The sequence below is a fragment of the Scleropages formosus genome, chromosome 20 (assembly GCF_900964775.1).
Source record: "Scleropages formosus chromosome 20, fSclFor1.1, whole genome shotgun sequence".
In the NCBI taxonomy this organism is placed as follows: Eukaryota; Metazoa; Chordata; class Actinopteri; order Osteoglossiformes; family Osteoglossidae; genus Scleropages; species Scleropages formosus.
In genome coordinates, this window is record NC_041825.1 from 4616223 (window position 1) to 4642662 (window position 26440).

Below are 26440 nucleotides of genomic sequence, written 5' to 3' on the forward strand. Positions count from 1 at the left end.
CTGATTGCACCTGTTTTGTTGCAAAACTATAAATAGTAACTTATTACCCCACTATTTGCTTCAGATTTCTTAACTAAGTAGTTAATTCTGTTCAGAATGAACATGAGTTTTTGAGTTCTTTGTCGTCGTCTTGTAAAGCTGCTTTGCTTTATGAAAAGTTGTCGAAAGACATAAATCAAGTTGGCCACAATAATAGTGGAAATGGACTCTCTGGAATATAGTTTTCACAATAAATATCCATGTGACGTTCATGATCATGATTTTCTATGATTATCGGACCTGACTGAAGGTGATTTATCAAGATAAGTGTCTGTCATCTAGCAGGTCACATTTGCATTGCCTAGGCTCTTTTCAGTACATTTATTTGATGGTCCATCTCCAGTGGTACTGGAGGACTAAAACACTTGCTTTTTGTAGGTAGCTTGAAAATATTGACACTGGGCGCACCTTGTCACATATGCAGTTTCAGTACTCGCATTCAAGTATCCAGCAATTAATGAGTTTCATGCAGGGATATCTGCTCAAGTTGCTAAATCTTATATAAGGTAAACCCAGATGGTACTTTCTGATCCCTCTGTTCAAATTCTGTAAGAGTGCCCCAAGTTCATGCTGAGTGACTTGAACATTTTCAACCATGCCATGATTTTTCTTATTTTTTCTACATTAGGGTTACTTCAGTTGTGAAAAATCACTTAGACGTTTTATTGTGGACTTAACGTTCTGCCCTGGTATTCCTTTACATGTATGCATTTGTGAGATGTTTTTGTTGAAATCATCACGCAGCCAGGTAAAGGTGCATTGCACATTTTGTCAAAAAGCCTTACAAACACACGTGGTTACCAATTTATAGCTTGCAGTTTTGATGCCACTGTTATGCCAAGCACATTACTCAAGAAGCTGCCAATAGACATGTAATGTGAATAGCAAAATTTATATTTAAAATTAAGAGATGGTGAAGGACTAAATTATGTAAAAAGTTTGAGAGGGAAATACTTCCAAAAAGAGAGAGAACCATTTTTCAATACTGGAGGGGATTCACTAGTTTTTAGGAACAGGTGGAGTTTTTTTTCCACCACATCAGGCCAAGACAGAGCTGGAAGACTTTATTTTGGACCTTTTTTGAGTAGGACACGAAGGTGGACACATGTTAATGAGCACTGTGCTTGTACTGGCATAAAGGGATGTATTGGATATTGGGGTGTAGATCAATGGATTGCCTTGTAGGCCATAACCAGAGCCTTGATGCGGGCAACCACAGGAAACTAATTTTGATAAGGAGGTGAGACACATGGGAACACTACAGCAAGCTGACAACTTGTGCAGAATGCTATAACATTATACACACACACACACACACACACATTTTCAGAACCGCTTGTCCCATACGGGGTCACGGGGAACCGGAGCCTACCCGGTAACACAGGGCGTGAGGCCAGAGGGGGAGGGGACACACCCAGGACGGGACGCCAGTCCGTCGCAAGGCACCCCAAGCGGGACTCGAACCCCAGACCCACGGGAGAGCAGGACTGCGGTCCAACCCACTGCGCCACCGCACCCCCTGTTTCGGAACATATAAACTAAAAAATGTCAGAAAAAGAGGGAAAGTGGAGTGAAATCACTGCCATTAGTACACAGAACTCTGGATGGCTGTTTTTAATAATGGTAGTTAAGTTAATTAAGAAATGTTTCATTTTACTGAGATAACAGCTTCAGCTTTTCCGTACAAACTGCAGCTCGAACATTTGCCAGCTGATGGACCGGTGTCATCGTGCCTTCGCCTCTGGCCTGATCTTTGACTAACTATCTAGAGGCCACCTCTACCGAAAATTGCATTCAACAACAGTACGCTCCCTGGTCAAGGCCTTACCATCTGGAACACCTGGTAATGACCCGTATGAATGTGAAGTAGCCGGGCCCTCTTGAAGCACAAATTTCCTTGAACCAAACAGTTCAGGTTTCTGAGTGGCAATGATTTGAGGTGATTCTATGAGGTCAGTTGGCACTGAGGTGACTGAAGGTGATGGCAACTCCATGTCTGTGGTGACAAACAAATGGTTAACAAAATGGTGTGCAAAAACTGGGCCAAGTATATCACTTGTAGATGGGTTAAGTGTGTGTTGACTGGTTTGGGTTAGTCTTCATGACGATCAGTTGCAATAACAAAAAGCAAGGTATTAGAGAAGGTAGATGCTCAAGTTGCAATACCAGGTTTAACTCTAAGGTGTGCTACATACTCATGCATGGTTGTTTTGGCTGTTCAATGTTGAATCAAGGTAAAATGCTTCATACCAAAGTGCTACTGATGAAACCTAAGTTGGTAGCAAGCTGGAATTTTTCTTAAGATTGAAAAGACGCTTTGGAACAAGCAATGAAAGCATAAGAAGAACGAAGATGAGTAGTGACCATGCTTGAAGATGCCAGTTTACAGTGAATTAGGCATTGCTTGGGTCGCAACACATTTGTATTCAAAGTGATAGCGCTGGAAAGACCAGGTGGTCAGTCTTGTTCAGGTGACTGTGAGATGAAGGAAAGTTTCTGTTAGACAAAGATGGCAAGCACACCGAGAATGAGCAGGTGGTGGTGAAGAAATGGAAGGAAACAGACTATGATACGCTGAACTCAAGGAAAGAACGAAATTGAAGAAAGAAAAAAACTAACCAGATGTTGGGTCACCAAATGATTTGTAATCTGGCGTAGATGTTGTAGCCAAAAATTCATGACAGTCAGACAGCTATAACATTACTTGCAACTATTTTATACACCCAAGTTTGTGCATCTCAGTTCTTCTTTGGTAAACTGGTATATTAAATACTCTACAACCAGCTGAATGGCGTGAATGCATCTGGTCGTTCAACTCACGGTGGAGTCGCTGTGATTGATGACACCTAGCAGTGTAAGCTGTCATAATAACACTCCTTTGTGAAATTGGTGTTCACACAGACCAGTGATCCGGCTCATTCTCGCACTCCCGTTCGGAATAATGCAGCGCTGACATAACATTCCTCACATTCTTTGCTGTGTATGAATTTCCAGCTGGGTGTGTATGTATGCTTAGCGGGTGTTATGCCCATCTTTTTATATTTCACGTGTTGTGTCATTGAGATTTATTGTCCCAGAATTCACTCTTTGCAAAAAGTGCAACAATGCAGATTCATAAGAATTGCAGTACTCTCTACAATATTAATTACTTAATTCAATGGACATTTCATTGGGTTCATCTGGCTTGTACACGGTGGTGGTAGTAGTGTAATGATGCAGGGATGTTTTCTTGGCACATACTAGGCTTTTAGTACCAGAACATTGTTGCTGGGCAGGTGCATCCCTTTATGGCCAGTATAGGCTTTCTTAGTTGGACACTTTCAACAAGATAATGTGCCATGTTGCAAAGCAAACATTATTTCATCTGTGCCTTTATTCCAATGCCCTGCAGTCTCCACCTCCTTAAATCCATGGAACATCTGAGTGGCGGTTCTGGGGTTTGAGCCCTACTTGGGGTACCTTGCGGTGGACTAGCATCCGGCCTTGCACCCTGTGTTGCTGGGTAAGGCTCCGGCTTGTCTCAACCCCGCTCAGAACAAGTGGTTATAGACATTTGTTGGTTGGTTGTTAGCAGGTTGAATGTACCATCACAAAATAGGAACTGTGTGAAGCTGCCAAGCCAGCATGTCCCACGAATGGAGTGGAATTTGCTCAGCACTGTGTTTTTGAACTCATGCTGTAGGCAAAAGGGTGTTCTACTTGGTGCTATGTTTGTGTACCTAATAAAATAACCTGGAAAGATGGTGGGTGGAGGTAGAAATGTACCTGGAGATATGCCACTGCATCTCTTATACAAAGGTTGTATGAAGTGATGTGTTCCTGGAGTTACATAATGGTCCTTTGTGTTAAGAGCCTTATTCACTGTATTTAATTATTGTACATAATTCATATATTAGAATTGTCTTCATTACTGGTATTACCAAAGGAGCTTAGACTTGCACATGTGCTCATTTATAGTGTGTTGTGCAACTTCTGTGCGTAAACCCCGTGCAGTTTCCTTGATCAATAAATTCAATTAATTCATCCATCTGTCCACCTACCTATCTAGCATTCTATCTATCCATCCATCCATGTTGTTGAACACTTCCTGAATGGTTAACCAGCCTGAAGATGGTCTCAGTTTTCTATGATAATTGATAGAGGCTTAACTGATCATTTTCTCCTGGAGGTCCTCTGAGTTCGTTAAAGCTTTGATTTTTACCATGTGAAAGGTTTAAATGATGCAAGACAATTTTAACTGACACCAAAAAAAAATGTCTATACATGTCCTTACCTAGAAGTGCCAACAGCTTTATCTGTTCATGGTGCTTATGAACAATTGCTCTGGTTTGTGTAATTGCTCCTGAATTTGCATGTTCTCTGCCAAACAGTCCTAAGTGACACGTAGGCCAGCAGCTGTGGTGTGTGAATGTGGCTAGTTGGCAATTTTACTGCAAAAAAGGTTACAGTTTATAGTATTTTAGACTGCTTATGTTTTTTAATTTTATGCTTAGCTGATTGAAGAAAACTCAAAACAATCTGTTTTGAGGCTTTACAATTTTGGAATATCCCTTCCTCATTTCCTGATTTATGTTCTGAGCATAATAGGCATAGCTCCTTTTTTTATCCCAGTTCAATACTGGCCTTGTATTCAAAGACCAAAGAAACCAAAAATCAAAATGTTATTGAATGAGGTTGAACATAAGATCACTGTGTGTACTTTGCCACCTGTACATGACAGCTGAATGACTGTAGTGTATTCCTAGAGTACCTGCAACCTTAAGCCAGGTGACCAGTGTGCTGAGGAACCATGTCCTCTGATGGTATGTTATGGCCCTTTGCTTTGAGTTCAAAGAAAGTTTCTCTCCCCCCCTTCCCCCCTCCTGTGATTTCCTTGTGAAAGGGGGTGACAGTCCCACATTGTGTGGATGCTGGTGCTGCCCCACAAAGGCCCTTTTGTTTGTTGGGTTGGCTGGGGGAGAGGGACTGAGCCCATCTTGGGAAGCGAGCCCTTTCTTTTGCTGTCCGTTTCAAGCTAGCCAGGCTGGCATGGGAGCTGACTGGTTTGGGTCCTCTATCAGCACGTGTTAGCAGTGTCCCGTGCTGAGCGCCTGCCTCGTCCAGCGAGGTCTGCTGCTTCCCAGACCCCACTCCACCCAGGCACCTTCCTTCGCCTTTTCTGCCCCCCTTCATTGCCCTCTGTAGAGGCTTTTTTTTTTTTTTTCTTTTTTGTAGCAGGTACATGTGAACCTACTACTTACTGTTTGTTTTTGCATTGCAATCAGGTAATTTTCAGTAAAGGACTTCCTTTTAGTGTAAATTATTGGAAAGTATGCATATTACTAAGCTTTTTTGCAAAAATGCACATTTTAATATGGATTATGGATGATTTTTCTGTTTATTTTTAAATAGAATTAGTTTTGAAACAAGGGATTCTGTCATGCATGTAAGACCATGATTAGAACAACTTTATTGTAAAGTTTTATTATATTAATCCCTGACATTTTCAAGGTAGACATTTGGATTCTTCAATTCATGCATTTATATCATGTTTTCCTAATCATGTTTCTTGCTTGACTGGAAAGAAAGTAATGTGTGTCACGGGTGCAGTCCTGTTTCACCTTGTACTTGCAGTGTGTTGCACAGTGGCTGTTTGACCATTCCAATTTTCTGCAGTGAAGGACAGTCCCACCTGGACAAACATGTTATAAGTTTATGATGACTAGCTGTCCCATTGGTTGCACCGCAGGCATGTAAAACTGTCTGGGAAGTGTAAATTTGGGGTTTTTTCTCTTCCCCTTTTATATCCAGCTGGAGCTGAGTATCTTCAGTTTGCAACAAAACACTTTGATCTACTTTTGTTTTTGTTTTCGTTTTGTACTTAACTGATGCTTTACTCTAGCATTAACCTACTGACAATTATTTGCCTACTTATATAATGGAATATTTTTTTTTCTGTATCAATTTAAGGTGGGAATGGAACCTAAGTCCTTGGAGTACAATGCCTTTATTCACTAATCTGTTGCCCTGTTGACTCACTTGTCATTTTTTCCTAACATTCTTTCATCTGTGTTGAGAGATGAGATGCTGTATCACGGCAGTTCCTTTTAAATACAAATTTTATAATAGTGGAAATCATTTCAGCCTGTTCTGTGCAAGTGGTAACGTATGAAAGACCATGACTGGCTGTTGGAACTGTTCATGACAGAGTCTGTAGGGCTTCGGGTGTGGAGTCCTGTTGGCTTTATGATTGGCAGAACTTCAGGTAAGGATAAAGGTTAATGTAAGTTGCTTTGGGGAAAAGCATCAGCTAAATGAATTAATGTAAATGTTTGTGTTAAGGTTAACACTTTTTTTTTTTTTTTTTAAAGTGGCTTTTATGTTTACTTGTGGGCACTGTAGGTTTGTGGGAATTCATTGATTATGTTAAGGTGGCACAGTGAATACCACTGCTGTCTCACAGCTCCTGAGTGGTGTGAGAGGACGTGGGTTTGATCCCCGCTCAGTCTGTGTGGAGTTTGCATGTTTCCTCTGGGTGCTCTGGTTTCCTCCCACAGTCCAAAGAGATGCTGTTCAGGTTCCCCCATAGTGTGTGAGTGACAGAGTGTGTTCCACTGATGTATGAATGAGTGACCCAGTGTATCTAGCAGTGTAAGTCACCACAGTGAATAAGGTGTGTGGGCTGATAACACTACATAGAGTTAATTGGAAGTTGCTTTGGAGAAAAGCATCTGCTAAATAAATGTAATTGTTACACCTGAGTTTGGGTGTGATGCCAACATACCTGCCAAGCTGAAGGGAATCGGCACATGTAGAGTATGTTCTGCACAATGGTGTTGATTCAATGTCTGCGACAGTGTCTGAGAGACATGTCTTGCTTACAGGCTCTATATAGTAGAAGTCTGAGTAAATTCATGGATGGGATTGTTTATGAACATTTGAACCTTCCTCCATGGCATAGGCAGAAACAGTGCAACAGAATATCTCCAGAAGTGACCATTTTATTCATCAGACCTCCACCAGCATGCATAAAGATAGACATCAGTGGGATGAGGTACCCTTCCATTTTCAACTCTTTAACAAGCATTTATTTCTTTATTGACTGCCAGTTTTTAAGTCTTTTCCTCACCCTGTCTAAAATGGTGTTGAGAGCAGGGTTGTGGCCTTCTGTGGTGACTGAGTGCCTTTTATTGAGCTCCTTGCTACCTCCTCTAGTGGTTTAGAGGCTCCAGGGCACTCCAGGCTTGCTTTCCCAGCCTCCTGCTTGGGGTGGGTGGAGAGGACATCATGAAGCAACAGCAGTGATCCTAAATTCTCAGACGGGAGCCTGTGTTTCGCAGCTGTGTCCTTCCTGCCTCCACATCTTGCCGTCTCAGCTCTCCAGTGGCAGGACCGGTGCCAGCTGTCTCCTGAACTTTTCAAGGTTGTGGTAACATGATGAAAACAGAAGCCGCTGTGATGGGCAAGTGTATCCTGCAGCAGCCAAAGTTGTGCCAGTTTGCATGACCTCGCTGTTGAGTAGTGTCATGAGCTCCGAGTGCTGTTCTGACACACAGTGACCTGAACTGACAGACTAAAGGTGATTTACCACTTTCTAGCATTCCTTGGCACATCATCTCAGGGCTGCGTGCTCACTTGTTTCCAGGAGCATGTGCACTTTTTTTTTTTTTTTAATGGCTTCTTGGTTGAAATATTGAGAGGTAAATTTGGAAAATAAGTAGCATGTTGAAGGTATCGGCTCTCTAGATGTAGATTTTCTCAGCATGTGTAGTTGCGTCCATTGTTACAGTTCAGTTCACCGACATTTCCCAGTATGCAATTTTAACATTTCCAGTCTAGTACTGTAGTACGCTTTTTGCCTGGAGAAGAAATGTGTGCAAGTGTTTTCAGTTCCCACAAGCTCTCGTCATAGCATGGTCGCTAAGATTAGCAAGCTAATTGCAGCCCTGCCTCTGACCAAACATAATTGCTGCACCGACTTTAACAGGTTCTAATTTTGTAATTTAGACCATGAAAATGCTTGGTTCATAATGTGTTTTCATTAAATCATACTTCTGAGAAAATCAGTGATACTGCTAACTGCTTCCATGTAAAATAGAATGAATTTTCTAAAATTGATTTCATCCTAAGAAGAGTAACCTGTTTCTACTGGGTTTAAAAGTAGCTTGAGTAGGGAAAAGTAATTATTTTCATAAGATTGCCATTTCTATAAGTGCATTTAATTTTTAAATTAGCTTTTCCCAAGAGAAAAAGTCAGAATACTGATAAAACGGTGGCAATTCAGCATCTTGCCAATTGTACCTGTATTCCGTGTGTGTCTTCAGAGATTGTGGTGTCTTATGATTTGCATGTGCCAAGACAATAATTTTCAATGTAGAATCCCAACACAAATGGTAAGATCAGTGTGTGTGTGTGTGTGTGTGTGTGTGTGTGTGTGTGTGTGTGTGTGTGTTAGCAGAGTTGCCATGACTGATCAGAGTTGTGCTCTCTGGATCTTTACCTCTGTATTCGAGACAGGTGTGCAGAGGATGGGTTCAGACAGGTGAGAGCAGCACAGAAATACACATCTGACACTGCACACCTTGTCACTGTTTAGTGTTTGGCATCACAGTAATGACTACCTGCAAATTTGTCACATTCATCTGAAATGGCAGGCAGTCAGCTTTGCTATAAAACAGTTGTGTCCGAATTAAATGTTATACTACACTGATGAGAACAGTTTCAGTGAAGGGGGGAATAGGGTTGGCCCAATCACATACCATAATCATCACCTGGAAAATATATCACAAACGCAACCTGTTGCAAATAAAGGCTAAAGCACCTGAAAATAATGAAAGAATATGCCACCTTTATCCTGCAATATAACGGTCTTATTTTTCAACATTGTCTGGTGCGATTCCATAATTGTACTTGCAGAAGTTTGCATTATATATTGTTTGTGTTTATGTGTATAATAACATGCTGTTTGAGTGAGAGTGAATCAATGAAACTTTAATTGCAGAAGCCATAGCATCACCACACATACATAGATACAGTACATACACACACGACATATGTACATGCATACACATATAAAATAACAAAATGGAGGCCACATAGCATAAGTTATAAGGTGGAAGACCTGCACCTTCTTACTTGCCGTTTTTATATACATGTGAATGCTAAGGAGAGCACCTTGTCAAACAACACCCAAGAGCAGGGCTGCCATCTGCAGTGCATACCATGATGGAGGCATCATTTGTGGGGGTCAGTGGCGACTGTCTGCTGCCCAGGGCTGCAGCCAGAGAGATGCACCGATGAGCATGTTGTCTTCATGGATGTGGGATGGGTGTACAGTAAATGGAGTCTGTCTACATACATAAACATCTACTGTGGTTCTGCCAGTTTAGCGGTCACATGGGGCAGTTGGGAGGACCGTGCTGCTGCGTGCACGCCCTCGCCAAGTTTGCACAGCACCGCTTTCCTCTCAGCACCCTGCCCTCCTTGGGTGGGTCTGAGGGCTCTCTTGGGGTACAGAGCTTTTTTTTCAAGTAAATGAACAGCTTCCCTTACATTCTCCACCAAAAAAGCCAAAGAACCAGATAAAAATAAATGCCTTTTGAGTATAAGGGCCTGCAGTAGAGAGTCTTTACTGCAGTTGTCCCTGGCTGTGTGCCTGTCATTATACCAGATCACATGTTTGAAGAGTCCGCACTCACTCAACATTTTTAACAATTTTATACAATCTTAACAATTTAACAATTTTTAATACCATTTTCGTCTGTTCACTCTGTGTCTTATGCTTGCACCCACTGCACTGAACTGTGTCACATCAGGGTTTTGCTTTTACTCTCTATAGCCCAGCACCCTGCCCCAGGGCACAATCAACATGAACCAGTGCTCAGATGTGATTGACGGCGAGGCCAGGACAGGCCAGAAATTCTCTCTCTGCATCCTGACCCCTGAGAAGGAGCACTTCATTCGGGCTGAGAACAAGGAGATCATCAGTGGGTGAGTGGCATGCATTGGAGCCAATCAGAACAGAGCAGTTAGGGCTGTCACATTGAGTGCAGAAATATCCAAGCTTTATATTGGCATTTTCTATGAGTAAATGCAGAAACGAAGTTGTCAAAATTCGGCCTTTGTCTTTCTGTTTCCAGAATGCATTTCCTCCGGGACCCAAAACTCTGTGCTCTGTGTAATGACCTCATGTAGGAGGAGTTTATACCATGGGATAAGCAACTTCAAAAGGCAGTCATCCCTTAAAATCTTAAAATCTGATGGCAGCACAGTTCACAGCAGCCGCCCTTGGCCTCATTAAGGGCTTTGGATGCTGCCGGTGCAGAAAAACAACAGCCTACTTAGTGAGCCGTCTGGCGAGCCCCAAAGCCGTGTGAGTGGTCGGCATTGGATCTTCGCTTGACCGCTGTCCATTTCCAGCCTGTGGCTTTTGTGAAATGTATATTTTAAAGCAGCACTAGGTGCCGAGTTCCCAGGAAGATTTAACATGCTATTTGCGTCTGTCCTGGCCCCTCTCTTGCTGTGTCACCAGCTACTCACTTGAGTACTAACACACTGACACATCCTGCTCTGTTCCACTGTGAAATCTCTGCCAGGGAATGCCTGAACATTGTCCATGGACTGAGAAAGTGGAAAAGAGCTCTGGACGAAGTTAAACACACTGAAGTGTGAAAGATGTATTGCAACACCTGTGTTCACTTAGCCGCAGCAGTGAGTATTATTCACTGTTGAAGAAAACAAGTAAAAATAATTTACTCTGAGGATACATATCAATATACCAGTTGTCATGGTTTTGTGGCAACATAACAGGTTTTTCATTAAGATATTTAGCTTTTCTTCAAAGTGATATAATGTTAACTTAACACTGGTTTACCTATTTCTATGGCTATGTAGTTTTTACCAGAGCAATTCAAGGTAAGTGCAATGATCATGATAAATTTCTTCATCAAGGGTACTACAGCCGGAGGTAGAATTCAAACCTGGGTCTTGGGTCACTTGGCAACTCTAATCACTATGCCACGAACTGCCCCCCCCACCCCAGTATTATTTGTATGTAAGTGTTTAACATCCAGGTTTGCATTACATTAATATCACACTGCAGTAATTAAGGGTCTCTGCTGCCAGGTGGTCGTGGTATGATGAAGGGGGTTCATTGTCCATAGAGGCTTGTATGAGCGACTGATTTTTAGAGGTTTTGGGGAAGGGATGAGAGTTTCAGTCCCCTTGAGCAGTTCTGACAGACATGCCACATGCAGCCTGGGTATAGAGTTCTGAACTTTGAACCCATCGGTGTTTAGTATAATACAAGGGGGCCACTTGCCTTCAGGATGTTAGGCTAAGACACATGACGTGTCACTCTTAGTCCTCTAGTCAAACTCAAGAGGGTTTAGCATCATTTAGAGTGAACCACCTGTTTGAACTTCCTTTCCAGATTGAATTAGTTCATATGTTTTTCTAAGACCTGATGAGCTGGAAAAGCAGTTTTCCTTCTCTGACTGCAAGTTGTGTCTGTAACGTAGCTTCCCCCCAACTTTGGTGTACACTAGCTAATTATGAGTACACGCTGTCATATCACTCCCATTCCACCCGCCACCACAGTCTGGGACAAGTTGGTGAGTCCATCAGCTGTCCTTCACTTAATTTTTTTAGGCTTGGCAAGGTCAGGCAGGGTTGGGGATGTGTCATAAGGTGAACAGGGCTTCATAATGTCATCCACTTATAAACTGAGCTTTTGCAGGTCTTGTGTGGTCATTGATCCTGTTACAGCTGATACAACTGGTAGCATAGCTGTTAGAGCTGCTGCTTTTGAACCTGAAGGTCACAGGTTCGAATCTTTGAGCAAGGTACTTGCCCTATACTACTCCAGTAAAATTACTCAGTTGTAGAAATGGGTAAATAAAAAATATGCAGTAGCTTAACATTGTAAGTTGCTTTGGAGAAAAGTGTCAGCTAAATGAATAAATGTAAATGTTAGTGTAAACCTTAGTGGTAGGAATGACAAGGCCTCCTCTGCTGTTCTCTGGTCTTTTTTTATTATTATTATTAAATAGTCTTTTTGCAGCATCTGAGAGATGATTATTCTGGAGAATCTCAGGGCCATGTGGGCTGTATACCCAAATAGGAAAGTACTGAGCAGGATTTTCCATGTTCTCCTTGGAATTTGTTGTGTGAGATGACTAGGGTGTGTGATTGACTTAGTGTGACTGCAGCGAGTGATGTAACTGATGACTAGCACAGTATCCAGCTGCTGACCTTCTACATGGATGTCGTTTTTTACAGCCTGTAAATTGCCGCTGTCACTTCTTGAACGAACACTTAACATCCTTGCTGTGGTAACAAGTTGTAGTCACCACATACTGCACTGTGGGCCCTGAGATTAATTTTGTTTTGTGTGATTGCTCAGGATCTTGTCAGAGGTGTTCTGTCTCAATAGCATGTTGACACATCATTTGCCAATCCACAGAATGAATTGGTCTGACAAAGCGGTATAATTTTACATAAGTCAGATTTACAGGTCCCTTGGTGGATTCTGATTCCGAGACTGAATCTCAGTGGAAGTTGTCTTAGGAGGTCTTTGGGCTTGCAGAAGCTTCCTGTGGTGCTGATAGTGTATCTGCTGATGGGTAACCCCTCTTTCCTTGAAAGGGGTAGCAGGGGGTGTGGAGATTAGGGTTGCTGCCTTGCACTTGAGGAACCAAAGTTAAAATCCTACCACCTGTTACTGTACCCTTCATCATTTTACTCAGTAGTCTTAGCTTCATACAGTATACACCCTTCACACATACATCATACATACATGTGATGATGAAACAGATACTGTTAAACACATAAGCATATTTATACACAAGAGAGGACAGGATGAAGTAAGGTTGTGCTAAATGTATTGGCATCGTGCAGAAAAAGCTTTGTCCCTCTCACTTAAGAGGTCACCATCCCCTCGGCAGTGTGACATGTCATTGTAATGCTGATGCCTGCTGAGAGAAATGACCTCCAGTAGTGCTCCTTTGAACACTGCTGAACACTGCAGCTGGACCAACTTGTTACAACTAGTACATAAGTAACTGCATAACTGACATTGGTTGTAGGAATTATGTAGGTGAGATGGAGATAAGTGAGTTGATATGCAGGTTTTGTGATTTTCAGTCTTAAAACCTACAGAAGCTGTAGAAATTACACAAACCTATAAAGTTGTCCACAGAAGCTTATTAAAAATCTATTGCCTTCATGTGTGCTTGTTTTCTGTGAACAAGTCATATCTCATCTTCATTTTTAACCAGCCACATGGTGCAAGGGTTTAGTGTAGCTGTGCAGAACTGCCTGTGGAGACTTCCTCTTTCTGCTGTGTTTCTGAGAATGATGGGAAAGCCAGCACTGCGTTTAGCACTTGTATAAACACAGGGAATGGCGACAACACGCAGGCAGTGGGGCGGCCTCCTTCCTGCCACATTTGTTTTATTTCAGGGCGGACAGTGGAGTCTGAAGGCTGCGATTAGGAAGGTGATGGGAGCTGGGGTGTTGCCGGTACAGAGGTCCACCCGACTTGTTATAATGTGCGTCTCAGAGCTGTCTGCGCAGACAGAGACAGGGTCCCCATGGCTGGCCCGCTGCCAGGTGTGACGCGCCTATCTGGGAGACAAGAGCTCTTGTTTAATTTTGGCCCACCAGGAGAGGAGGCTTCCCGCACGGTGACTCCTTTGGCAGCGCCTGGCTTGCTAAACCCCTCTGTGGAGCACAGTGCCAAAGACCAGCCCACCCTGCTCTGCTACTCCTGTGTGCGTGTCCAGGCTGTAACCCCACACACATCTGGCCCCAATTGATTTAAAGTAGCTGTTGATGATTATTGGGATTTATTATTGCTTGCTCTGAGTCATTAAAGTTGACTAAAAGTGTGCAGGCCAGAACAGCTTTCTGACTGCTCTTTTAGGGGTGGTTTTATAATTCTGGAAGTGCGCTACAGCACACAGGAACCGTGCCATGCTTTGATCAAGCCGTCATCTCCAGCTGTCTCACGCCAATCTGTGCACGCACATTCAGTTTTTTGTTGGGGTTTTTTTTTTTATTTTTTTATTTAAAAATGCTATTTAAATGTGAATAGAAGTGCTTGTGTACTACTTGTATTCCTGTGGGTACAAAGAAGTGCACTGTGGTACATCCAACCACCTGAGCCTTCTCCTTTGACTGGGGACTTGCTCCCGGGTGCAACCGTGACATTTGAGTGCATCTCCTTGGACTGCTCAGAGTGATGTCATCTGATGGGTTGTGTGATGACACTGTCCCCTCATTTTAGGGTTCCTCCAAGGCCATCAGTCCTCTGTAAGCAGCTCTTCATAGACCTAGTTCCGATTACTGTGTTACCTCCCTGGGCGGAAAACAAATTGAATGTCAAAAAGAACTCGGTTTACTGTGGAAAAAATGCAATCTTGATTAATTCCCCCCTTTTAGCAATGAAATGTCCTCTGCGTGGCGTCAGTGTTGGATGTCGGATAACAGTGGGAACCGCTTTCAGAGCAGAGCTCATTTGACTTCATCTCACTGACTGCTTTTCATGAAGATGACGTTTTAATTTGTTTTTGTGATGTTTGACTAAACTGACTATTCTTTTTCCAATATTCTGTTGGAATGAAAACAGTTTTACATAAGCCAGTTTCTTCATTGGAAGAACTCTGCCAAAGTGATTTGTGCTTAATTTTCTGAGCTTGCTCGGCACCACGTTTGTGATAATTTGGAATTATTGGGATAGCTTTTGTTATAATTGTTTGTTTTGAATTACAGTCCATTATAATCAGTGGTTTTAGTGGCATCATGCATGTGACTTAGTTTGGAAGCACAGACAGCAGTTAGTGCAGTGGTTAGAGGGGCTGCCTTGCACTGAATGGACCAAGGTTTGAATCCAACCTCTGTAGTATCCTTCCTTAATCACTGTACTTACCTTAAATTGATAGTACTCTGTCACTGTCTGAACCGCTTATCCTATACGGGGTCGCAGGGAGCCCAACTATATAAATGTCTAAATCAATGAAAGTAGCTGTAGTATATTAATTGTTGAACAAAAGAAAACACTGAGTATGCAGCCAATATTAGATACAATACCAGTGTGTTAAAAAATGAATAGACTGGCTGGAAGCAAGTTGGTAAACCATGCAGCAGAGTGAATGTAGCATTAATTACTTTTGCTACTGAATCCAAATACATCACATTAGTGGCAGCTGAAAATACAGTACAGTTGACTCATTGGAAGGTACCTACCTGAGCAGAGCCAAACGGTAAACTCCTGTGATTATATGAAAACATGAACTACAAGCCGGGGTGGCAGTAAAAACAAACATGACCTCTGTCCACAAGCACAGACAAGCAGTGTCACACCTTTTTTTTTTTTTTTTTTTTTTTTTTTTTTTCCCCCCCTTTTCTTTTAATTGCTTAGGACAGCAGGTGGCTTGATGGTTAGAGTTGCCACCCAGGTTTGTATCCCAACATCTTCTGCTGTAGTACTTTTGATAAAGGTATTTATGCTGAATTGCTTCAGAAAAAATTACTGAGCTGTATAAATGGGTAAATTTCTAAGTAGCTTAGTGTTCAAACATAACGTTGAATTACTAGTAACACTCAATTTTTCATTTTTAAATGTGGGTTTTGTGTTGGTGCAGGTCAGCATTATATAGTTTTGATTACTTGTCCTTTATTGAATTGCACATTTAAAAACATAGAAGCCCAATGTAGTGGAAGAGAGAACGATGAAGGATCAAAGAAGTTGACGACACGAGCTTGGTAAAGGCACCTAAATTTGAACTAATAAAACAAGCTGGACTAAAATCACAGTATAAGTTGCTGATGAATATGAATTAAATTTATAAACCTAAGCAAAACAATTTAAGCATTGGGTTTTCAGCCAAAATGTCTTTACTTGTAATTGTAGTCGTAATAGCTATATCATTTAGAAAAGTTGCCCTTTCTGTCCTAAGGAGAAATGTGATGCCAATGTCCTGAGCTGAACTTTTCCTTCGTTCCAATGAACATGGACAGGTCCTCACTTCCATGTTTGATGTCTGTTTTAACACCTGAGAAGGCAAGGCCTCTTCCGTCGTCTCCCACCCTGCTGCAAAGTGTCGTAATCTTGATTTGGCAAAGAAGCAGCCTTTCACTAATCCAGGAAGGCTGTCATGAAATCCTCCTGTGTCCCAGTGAGGGCCCTAATGTCATTATGGGGTTAGATAGCAGTGTGCTGTTGGCGTGCCCACGTGTTCCTTACAAGTGCAGTAGGGGCTAGTCGGAGCTAAAGGTGTCAGCGGTGATTTCGCTGCACTTGCATCATTCTGTTCAAGAAAATGTAATTGCACCCTTGACCACCAGTAACACGTGGCGATTTGTCTACCGTGGGTCCATGTGACGTTCAGGGCTCTGCAGAGTCCTGTTGCTGAGGGTATTTGGCATCAAGGACAATGTCAAGAAGGCAGAAGTAAGTGCTCACTGTCACTTCCGCAATTTTTACGCGTTTGTTAATAGTGATTTTTCTACTTGGAGAATTATAGTTTATACACCGTGTACAGCTGTTTTAGGTGTTTATTATTTGACTGCCTTTCTCTAAATTGGTGACTATTTTATAATTCATACAGCTATGTAATTTTTGCAACAGTAGTCTACGGTAATTACCTTGTTTTAGTGTAGGGGTGCCACTGCAGGAGGTTTGGTTTGAACCTAGGTCCTTCAAGTGCAGTGTGGCCAGCTTTCTTATTTATCTGTTTTATATATTTCTTAAAGGGGAAAAAATTATTTTTTTCAGATTTGATGTTGCTGGAATGCTTGTCTGTATTAACTAAAATAACTTTATCAGTAATATACTGTTCCTGGGCCTTAGCTGGACAGTGATTTGGGTTGTTGAAATATGAATGTCAGCTGTCCTTAGTGGTATGTGTGAGTAAATCCCTGAATGTGACTTCAGTGGGCCCTAAGGTATAACAGATGGCTGACTACGTTGTGCTCACATAGAACTACATGTGCAAACTTGACCAGATGTGACACAAAATATAGATGACTCGATATGACTGACTCACCCCTACCTCATGCCCTTGTGAGATGGCTCGTGTGTGTGTGTGTGTGTGTGTGTGTGCGCGCGCGCATGCTCCATTTGCTTGTTCAGCATTTGTTTTATTGTGACAGGAGTAATTTATTAATGTGAGTCAGTGAAAACACAGGCTCTGTGGTGTGCATTTATATGCCTGTGTGTGTTCCTTTGTCTGATTGTGTGCATTTATGTGTACTGTGAAGAAACTGCGTTTATGTGTGTGCGCACTTTGACGCTGTGACTGGCCCTTGCAGATGGCTCGAGTCCCTGGTGGTGTACCCTAGAACCAACAAGCAGAACCTTAAGAAGAAGCGCAAGGTGGAGCCACCCACTCCTCAGGTACAAAGTTCAATACACCAAACACACATGTTTACAGACTAGAAAAAGATTTAAAAAAAAAAACATTCAGGATCTCAAACAATCATGGAGGAAGCAGTGTGGCTTTTGTGTTTGTGTGAGTGTTTTGTGGGCACACACACATTGTGTGTGGCAGTCAAGCATGCTTTAAGCTGAACTGTAGCAGTTCTCCACCTCTACTCAAGTGTGCAATCCTGTCTTCAGGCCATGGAGTCTCTTTGAAAGACTGTTACATTTCAGTGCCCTTATTGTTCTGCTTCGTGATGGGCAAACACAGGTAAATCTGTGTTTGTTGGGAAGTGTTCCCTGCTGATGAGCAGCCCATTTATCACATCATAAACTTTTTTGTGGCTTAGATAATCATGCCTGTGTGCGTGTGTGATGGAACATCCTTGGTTACAGCAAATGTAAATGACCCAGTGTCTCAAAACATGGGTAATGAGGAAAGCTCATTGGCCTGATGCTTAGCAGGCCCTTTTCGACCTGCCTCTCTCACGCCAGAGCACATTCCTCAGCCTTGTTGTCAAATGAGCCACATGTAAATGAGCAGCAGGGCGCTCTGGGGGTGCCTTTATCTGCCTACATGTTGCCATGGAGGCAAGCAGCAGGATGCCCCACATTGCTGCCCAGTGACCGGGGCCTCGCAGATAGCAGTTCCCATAGCTACTTGCTGACCAGAGCCAGGTGGAGAGGGAGACATGTAGGCACCTAGAGACCAGCACCACGTAGAGAAGCACCTGTAAAGAGGAGTGTGTGTTCTGGTTTATTAGTCTACCAGGTAAATCTTCCGCCCCCTTTTTCCTGCAACCCCTCCTCTGTTAGTTGCAAAATTGCTGTAAAGTGGCAGTCTTACCTGAGGGCAACAGGTGAAATGGGGCTTATAGCTGTCACCTTCCATTCAGGTTCAAATCCCACCTCCTGCTGTAGTACCCTTTAGCAAAGTACATACCCTAAATAGCTCCAGTAAAAATTGCCCAACTGTATAAATGGGTAAATCATTGTAAGCAGCTTAACATTATAAGTCTCTTAAGAGAAAAGCATCAGGTGAATAAATGTTAACGTGAGATTTTTTGACAGGCTGTTGCATTAATGGAAACATTTATTTCTTGTATTCATTTTCATTCTTGGCTCTTGCTGTGCTGTTCATAGAAGCAATGCTAAGATAGTTGTGGGAGTGAGCCCACTTCACAGTGGAGCCACAGGAGGAAAGGGAGTGACAGTAAACCAGCCCATGGCCCTTTTCCAAGGCACTGCTGTTCCAAGAAGAAAGTCTCCATGCATCAGCTCAGAATAACCACACCTCTGAAAAGACCTTGTGGGATGACCCTTCACACCGCTTTATTACACTTTTGATGGAAACACATCGATTGCCTGTCAAACAGTTACTGGATATAATATTATTGATACAATTTACTGTATATTGATGTTTGGAAATGGAAATTGCGTTCACCCATACATCTGACACTCCTGCCTATTTAATTGCGAGACAAAGACTGGAAATGTGGTAGTAATAATGACAAGAACAAAGAAAAGTTTTAAATCTGGAACATTTGTCCTAGAAAAATTTTGTTAGTGAGGTGTGTTGCAGCATTATACAACCATTACAGAACTAAAATGGTTAAATCTCACGTTTCTTAGTAAGAAATGTATCGTCAAACTAGAGGTGTCAGTTGTAGGGGAAACAGACTTTTATTGTTTCAATTTTTAGCTTTTTGTTTAATTTTCATCTTCTACCTATGAACATGATACATTTAGCTCTACCTGATATCAATCTGTTCACTGTAACTGAACAACTGAAGACTTTCAGGATAGCATCTTTGGTCCTACAGCTTGCTGGGAGATTTTAATACAGTGCAGTTAAAGACTACATAAGGACCATAATTACGGTGACGTCTGTTACATCCTCTACCTCAAGTCCACCGATTTCAGAGGGTCAAAGGAGGAAATTGGACCATTTTTTTCCATTGGTTATTTTTTTCTTCCCCCTCTTTTCCCCTCTTGTTGCTGCCAAGTCAAACAAAAGCGGGTTCTTGAGTCCCTTCTTTGTATCGTTGCCCAGGGAAGATGGAGCCTTGGCAGCAAGCAGCCCTTCCTGAGCTCCCCAGTTCTGTTCAGCAGTCCACAGGGAACATCTCCAGGGGAAAAACACACTGCTGCCCCTTTCTTTCACCCTCATAGATGGTTAGAGGATGAGGAGGGCGAGGAAGAACCACCATGTAGATATGCAGTAACGTTGTTGCACATTTAGGCTCTGATCTCCTGTCCATCGCTTGCCATCCGCTTTTCTCAGGGCTGCGGACCACAGGCAGATTCCTCCTGAAACCGAGACTCGTTTCTGAAAATCCCGTAATGCATCTCGTTTCTAATTGGGTCTGGTGGAGAATGGGGAAGGGTGGTGAAGGGGAAACAAGATGCTGACCTCTTTATTTACCTGCTCCTTTCACCCCATGTGGTGTTTCCAAGCTAAGCCGCAGCTTTGTTTCTTGCCCCCGTAATGCAGGGCCCCCCAGGGGACACAGGTGGCTGCAACAAATACTGTCTGTCTAGTAATTGTTTCCTGCAGGCATCCTCTGCCTGTCAGGGCTGCAGTTTAATTGGGTGGCTTGCCGCGCCGAGGTGGAAGCCTGCTTTCCGTCAGCACCTCGTGCCGGTGACAGACAGTAATTACTGTTGTCGTCTGCATCCTGCACTAAAATGTGGAAGACACATGAGGTGCCTGCACAAGATCTTTCAGTTTGTATCATACCTGAGCTCAGCATTTGTCTTGTCCCTCCTTTTGTCAAGCTCATTTATCTTTTACATGCTGTTAACTCAAAAGTTTCGTTTTTGAATTTTTCACACCTTCACAGAAGATTGCTTTTAAAGAAATGTGCAAATATGTTATGTTTGAAAGGTAAATATTTGTGTTAAGTTCAGGTGGAGCCACTTGGAAAGAGTTAGGATACCTGTAGGGGGGGTGGGAGGGTGTGTGTGTGTGTGTGTGTGTGTGTGTGTGTGTGTGTGTGTGTGTGTCTGAGAGAGCGATAGACAGGAACTCCTCTTGTGTGGGGTGAGCATCATGGAGTCCTGATAATTAATGGCTCTTATCCAGATTGACTTGCACCGCACGTAGTGTTTTATATCTTCACAAATCTACGTAGCTGGGTATTTTACCAATACCTTACCTAGAGATGTCCTGGATTGTTCCAAGGAAGTGAAATTAACCTTTAGCATCATGCGCTTACTGCAAGTACTGTTTGCTGTCACCTTGCTGTTGGGTGCAGTTTTTCTAAAGTTGACCATGTCCTCCTTTGGGCATTAGATACACATTCACCAGTGACTTTATTAGGTGCACCTGTCTCTTTATGCAAAAATTCTGCTCCTCCAAACAGCCGCTCAGGTAGCATCAACTCATGACATGTAGAGCATTTGAACAGGTTTGAGAGGTTTGTGCTGTTGGATTAAGCATTAGAAGGCAAAACACTTATCTGAAGTATTCTGAAAGTGATGTGATGATGCATCTCAAAAATAGCCGGACTCCTACGATTTTCACACATTAGTGTCTGGAGCTTAAAGGGAATTGTGTGGGTTTTTTAATTTATTTAATAATATAATAATAATAATAATAATGATAATAAAATATCACCTCTGTGGGTAAAAACACGTTAATGAGAAATTAGAGACGAATGGCCAGACCTGTTACAGCTAAGGCAAAAGGCCCCTAGTATTAAAACATAATAGCCCAGTACATCAGTGGTGTGCAAGAAGGCATCTCTGAACACATGACTTGTCAAACCTTGAAATGGATGGGGTACAGCAGCAGAAGACCATGCTGGGTTCATCTCCTGTGACCATGTGGGGAACTGGAGGTTTCAGATCACATGAAGTGACCAAAACTGAACAACTGAAGAATGGAAAAACATGGCTACTCTGTGAAATCCCAGTTTCTCTTGATATGATGATGGAAAGGTCAGGATTCAGTGTTTAAAAAAAAAAAAAAAAAAAAAAAAATCAATATTACCTGGTGTCAGTGCTAGATTGGTCGTGGTTTAATTGCATAGAGAATCTTTTCTTGATACAAGTACTGACAGCTTTGTTTGAATCCCACAAAGTACTAAAACGTTGTATCTGACAAGGTGATTCCCTTCCTGGCCAGAACCCTATAGAACGTGTTCAGAATTCATACTGTACGTGCTGCTCTCTGAGTTTATTTGCCCCTTACTGAGTCAGACCTCCTAAATTACCCATGTCTGGTTCCTTCTGTTTGCCAAGGCCTCAACATCTGAAAGATGGAGAGACACACTTTGTGTTTGAACTCCTTGCATAGGTTTCGCCCCTGACTCTGTTCCCACGCTTCTGTGCTCTGTGCAGCCTTTGAGCCAGTAAATCTTAGTTGATGTTTTAATTAGCATCGCCCTACTCCGTTGCTAACAGGCAGTTCAGCAGTTGGAGTGATATGCTTGTTAATGGGAGAAAACAGCTGGTAGGAGCCACATCCCTGTACTCTCTGGGATCCCTCGTGGAGACCATTTGTGATTCTGCAGCACTTCCTGTTCCCCAAGTGACTCTGCCACCCTCAAAACACACCCCTACATGCAGAAGGAAGCACAAACATGGGCTGTGCTCAGAAAGGTAGCTAAGAGCCAGATACACAGAAGCCTGCTCTTTCTCCCTCCCTCTCTCTTCCCACTGTCAGCACTGAAGAGCTCCTCTGTCTTATTGACAGGGTGGCATTAGCGACAGCGGCTGGCAAACCCCCGGAATCATCAACGGGCATCTCGTAAGTTTAACTCGAACCCAGTGAGCTGTGACCAGAGTGGCTAATGGACCAAATAATGCTCTTTAGTTAGTGATTCTTCTGCTCTTCAACTCCAGGTGCTGCTGCTCTTCTCTCCTGCTTATTAGCCCCCCCCCCAACTTGGTGCACGGGCAGAAATACTGCTTCAATAAGCAGCTTTGCTTGGTCAAGCGAATCGTAGTTTTTCATTGGCTTCTCTGTCTCACTTCTCAGGTTCTTAGGTTTTCTGCCTCTGATCCTTTCCTTTCATTGTCAAGGGCAGTTGCTGTGTGTCACTTTGCAATTTTAAGCTGTGATAAAATGTTTGCTTGTGTGTGTCTGTGTCTTGCTGTGCAGCGAAGCTTCCCCCTATACTGCACTGGGTAAATGTGAACACGAGCAACCGTGGTACATGGTTTCTTGTAACCGGGGGACAAGCTTGAACATTAATGAATGAGGCAATGGCCTCTTGCTGACATGTCTCCACCCACACTGTGTTTTCAGCCTTGTCTGTCCTGTTTTCTCGATGACAGCTAGCGTGTCGCATTCCTCAAAGGGCCCCTTTGTTTGAGGCCCCAGCAAGTGCCGCCGCCCGTCCCTCAGCTTGGAAAGCCATGTGGGCTGATAATGGGACCTCTGTAGAACAAAGGGCTGTCTCCATGGGCAGCGGCTGCCAGGTTGTCACCGTGAAGCTGTCATTACTGCTAAGGCAAGGAAGGGAATGAGCCTGGCCCCACCTGGAAGGCCAAAACTGACAGTAGGAGTCCAGGATGGCCATTGTTGTTTATTGTTACCTATCCATCAGACTTTAGTTCGTACACATGGTCGTGTACACAGAAACACTTTTGACATCTTTGTTCTGTTCACTCCCTCTCTCCGTTTAGTTAGTCCCACTCTGTTTCTTTCTGGATGCGTGATAAGAATTGATAGGTTTTCAGGAGAAGGTCTCATTAGCTGATTGTCTTCTGACCCCCCCCCCCCACAGGACACAAGACCTGTGCTCAGATTATGCACACATTTGCATTACAGTACTATACTCACTTAGAGAGCACATACATAAAAATGTAATTATAGCCTTGTTTTTAGACTTATTTATCCTTAAGTCTTGTTTCTACAGGCTTCCCTACAATTAAAAGAAATCGCCCACTGAGTACATTAAGAATTTTATGACGCTGGTAATGTGACATAGGATTTCTGATACTGTCTATATACAGCATGTTAATAAACCCATACAAACCTCCATTATTTTTCAGTCTTACCTTAAATGTCTCTTTTCCAGGATCCACTCCAGTGAATCCTTGTAGACTGGAGTGTTAGAGGGCAGTCATGAAGTGCAAGTGCATGTGTGTCTGTGTGTCCAGGTGCACGTTCCTCAGTTTGGCTGCTACGGTCTCATCTGGGTTGAAGGACCAGCTGCTTGTGATCCCTACAGACAGCGTTGTAACCCCCGGTGGTCCTGGGTGTGGTTGCGGAGCAGCGCAGCAGATGAAAGCTGTTTGTTTGTGTGGCTGAGAGGCTTTGCATCTTCATATCGTGCAATCCAATTGGGCTAGTGGCAGCCTGTCCAAAGACCCATCCCTGGCTTGCCCTGACAGTCTGTTCCTCTCTGTATGTGTCTCCTAGGAGCCTGGTCCGGCCAAGGTAACAGTGACTAGCAGCGGGGGTGGCTCCGGGGCCAGCGTACCCTGTCTCCCCAGTAGCATCGCTTCTGTGGAAAAGGTGCCCGCCAGCCGTGCCTCACTGTGGCAGGAGGAGCGTCGTGGTCAGGCTGCCATCCCCTGCAGCCGTAGCACTTCCTGTCTCAGCCAGCTGGGGCAGGGGAACACTCAAGCCAGGGCCACCAGAGATGGTAAGGGCTGGAGAATGGCTTCTGACTGCTGCCTGACTTTTACCTTTACTGTGGAATCCAGAGTTTTGTGGATTCTGCTGCTGCTGGGTTCAGTTTGACCATATCAATAAGTAATTTACTGTCTCTTGGCTGCTACGGTGGGGCAACTGATTGCATGGTGGTTTGAGGCTCTGCCTTTGGACCCAGAGGTTGCCGGTTTGAATCTCTCCTCCAGCTGTACTACCCTTGAGTAATGTACCCTAAATTTGTTGCAGTAAAATTATCTAGCTGTATAAATGGGTAAATGTTTGTAGATAGCTTAACATTTTAAGTTGCTTTGGAGAAAAGTGAGAGCTAAATGAACAAATGTAAATGTCAGACGTCTTCACGTTGTAAATAGAAGATAACCACAGCAAAATGCATAGACAGTGAAGTTTTAAAACACTTGGTCTTTGTTATTAAATGTCATATCAAATATCTACCTCCAATAAATTTTCATGAACTTTTTTTTTCTTTTTTTTCTTTTTTAAAAATTGTGTATACTTTTTTTGAGACCCTCTTCACACGCACTGAAAACTAGAGGCTTCAATGAAGGCGCTTCTTGTGGTTTTAGTTTTTCTGGCTTAAGGATTCCTGCAGGCTCATTGAAGATGAATAATCATAGAATGCTCATTTCCCTCTGTCAAAAAGTGTCAAGTATGTCCTACTCCTGTGGTGAGGAAACGTGCTGCTCTGTGGGGGTTATATTGGGAAAGATGGGAAGAGGTGTCTTCTGAAATTGATTTTGCTTAGGTGGGATGTCTGCAAAAACAAGGACTTATGAAGTCCCTGTTACTGCAGACATTCTATCTCATAGAAAAAAATGTCAGTCCCCCCCATCTGACTTGGCTCCGGGGTCTGATGGTTAGTTTGTGTGGTAGTAACCATCTGGCTTAGTGTGTGTCGTCGACCTCCTGCCATTGTTGCAGCTGGTGTCCACTCTGACGTTACATTTGTACTGTGTATACTGGCTCTTCATTTTGCAGACAAGTCCATTTGTAACTCTGTTCATAATCCAAATCCCTTTCTCCACCAAGTCACAATAAGTAAGCTTAATATACGTCCCTCAATTTTTTTGGTTGGATTTTGTAAAATCCTTGGATAGATTTTGAAAAACTAATGTTGCATTATTTTTAACTTCAAACCACATTAGAACTCATTTAAAATGACTGAAAATAAAGTATGCTACTTCCACAATCTCCTAATGAATTCCTATTTGTTTTCTCCTTCATCCCATAAGCCTTTGCAGTGTTTGTCATCTTCTGGCTACTTTCAGCTTTATGATTATCTATACAATCAGTAAAAGCTTAGAGACATTCCTTAATGTATTTTTTTGGATGTGTTCGGTAAAAGTCTTGGCTATAGCTGTAACGTTAACATTTTAATATTTTAACCTCAAACTGCATTAAGATTACTTTAAAATGATTGTTGGGGGGCGGGGGGGGGGGGTAAACGCTGCTCCACAAATGATTTTATTTCTGTTTTTGTCCAGTATATTCCATAAACATGCACAATGTTCCTTATCTTGTTACTGATGACCGACGCTCAGAAACACCTGACGACAAAGGTGTTAGAACTAGGGCGTACTCATTTCATCTTCCTGTTGCGTCTGCATTCTACTCATTCCATCTTTCTGTCTGTGAAACGCAAATCAGGTGTTTAAGAAGCTTGTAACTAATTCTAGCATTAACATTATAAGTCGCTTTGGGGAAAAGTGTTGGCTAAATGAATAAAGGTAAATGTAAAATGTACAGGTGGAACTGTCAAATACATATTGATGAGTAAACCTCTGCACACTGGCTCCTCATGTTTTGTTGAAGAGCTCCATGAGTGTTCATAAGTTATGGACTTCAAAGGCTATGTCATGAAATTCATTTCGCATAAATGTCTATAAGGTCAGTCATTGCTGTGGTTCTGTTCCAACAGGACCCTGTTTATCACCTTTGCAGTGTGGGTTTGATGGGTGTTAGCCAGGATGGTTGGAATGAGGGGAAAAAAAGCATTAAAGCCTTATTATTAGTCCTCATTCATAAATGGAAGAACAGGGTTTACTCAACATGTGTGTTTATGTTGGCACTCTTATGTCTGTGGAATGAAGCTGAAAAGGGATCGGTGGCAGTGCAGGGAGGCCCTAATTCACTTACGCAGAGTATATAGAAGCTCTGCTTTGTAAGACAAGTCCTCCAGGAAGAGGGGTGTCATAAATGTGAATGCCTTCAGTAAGACAGTAAACCAGTTCAGTGGCTCTCCAGTTGAAGTGTGTGACAGACAATGGCAATGGACTGGAGTAAAGGAAAGACAAAGAGTGCTTGTTTGGCTGTGAACCGCAGCGAGCAGGTGGTTGAGGATTGTATTTCCCAGGAGCCTCAGAAGTCGGCAAGGT

General features: G+C 42.8%; 1 protein-coding gene across 4 annotated transcripts in view; it reads left to right on the forward strand.

Moving 5' to 3' along the window:
• The window catches only part of LOC108923924 (myosin phosphatase Rho interacting protein), a 99456-nt gene that overhangs the window by 46218 nt on the left and 26798 nt on the right, over positions 1-26440 (forward strand). For 3 of the 4 annotated variants that reach the window (XM_018734971.2, XM_018734970.2, XM_029247058.1), the window contains exons 4-7: positions 9857-10008; positions 17332-17416; positions 22140-22193; positions 23814-24039. In XM_018734971.2, the coding sequence (XP_018590487.2) occupies positions 9857-10008; positions 17332-17416; positions 22140-22193; positions 23814-24039 (517 nt within the window). The remainder of the gene's footprint in view (positions 1-9856; positions 10009-17331; positions 17417-22139; positions 22194-23813; positions 24040-26440) is intronic. The other variant, XM_018734972.2, reaches the window with a different exon arrangement.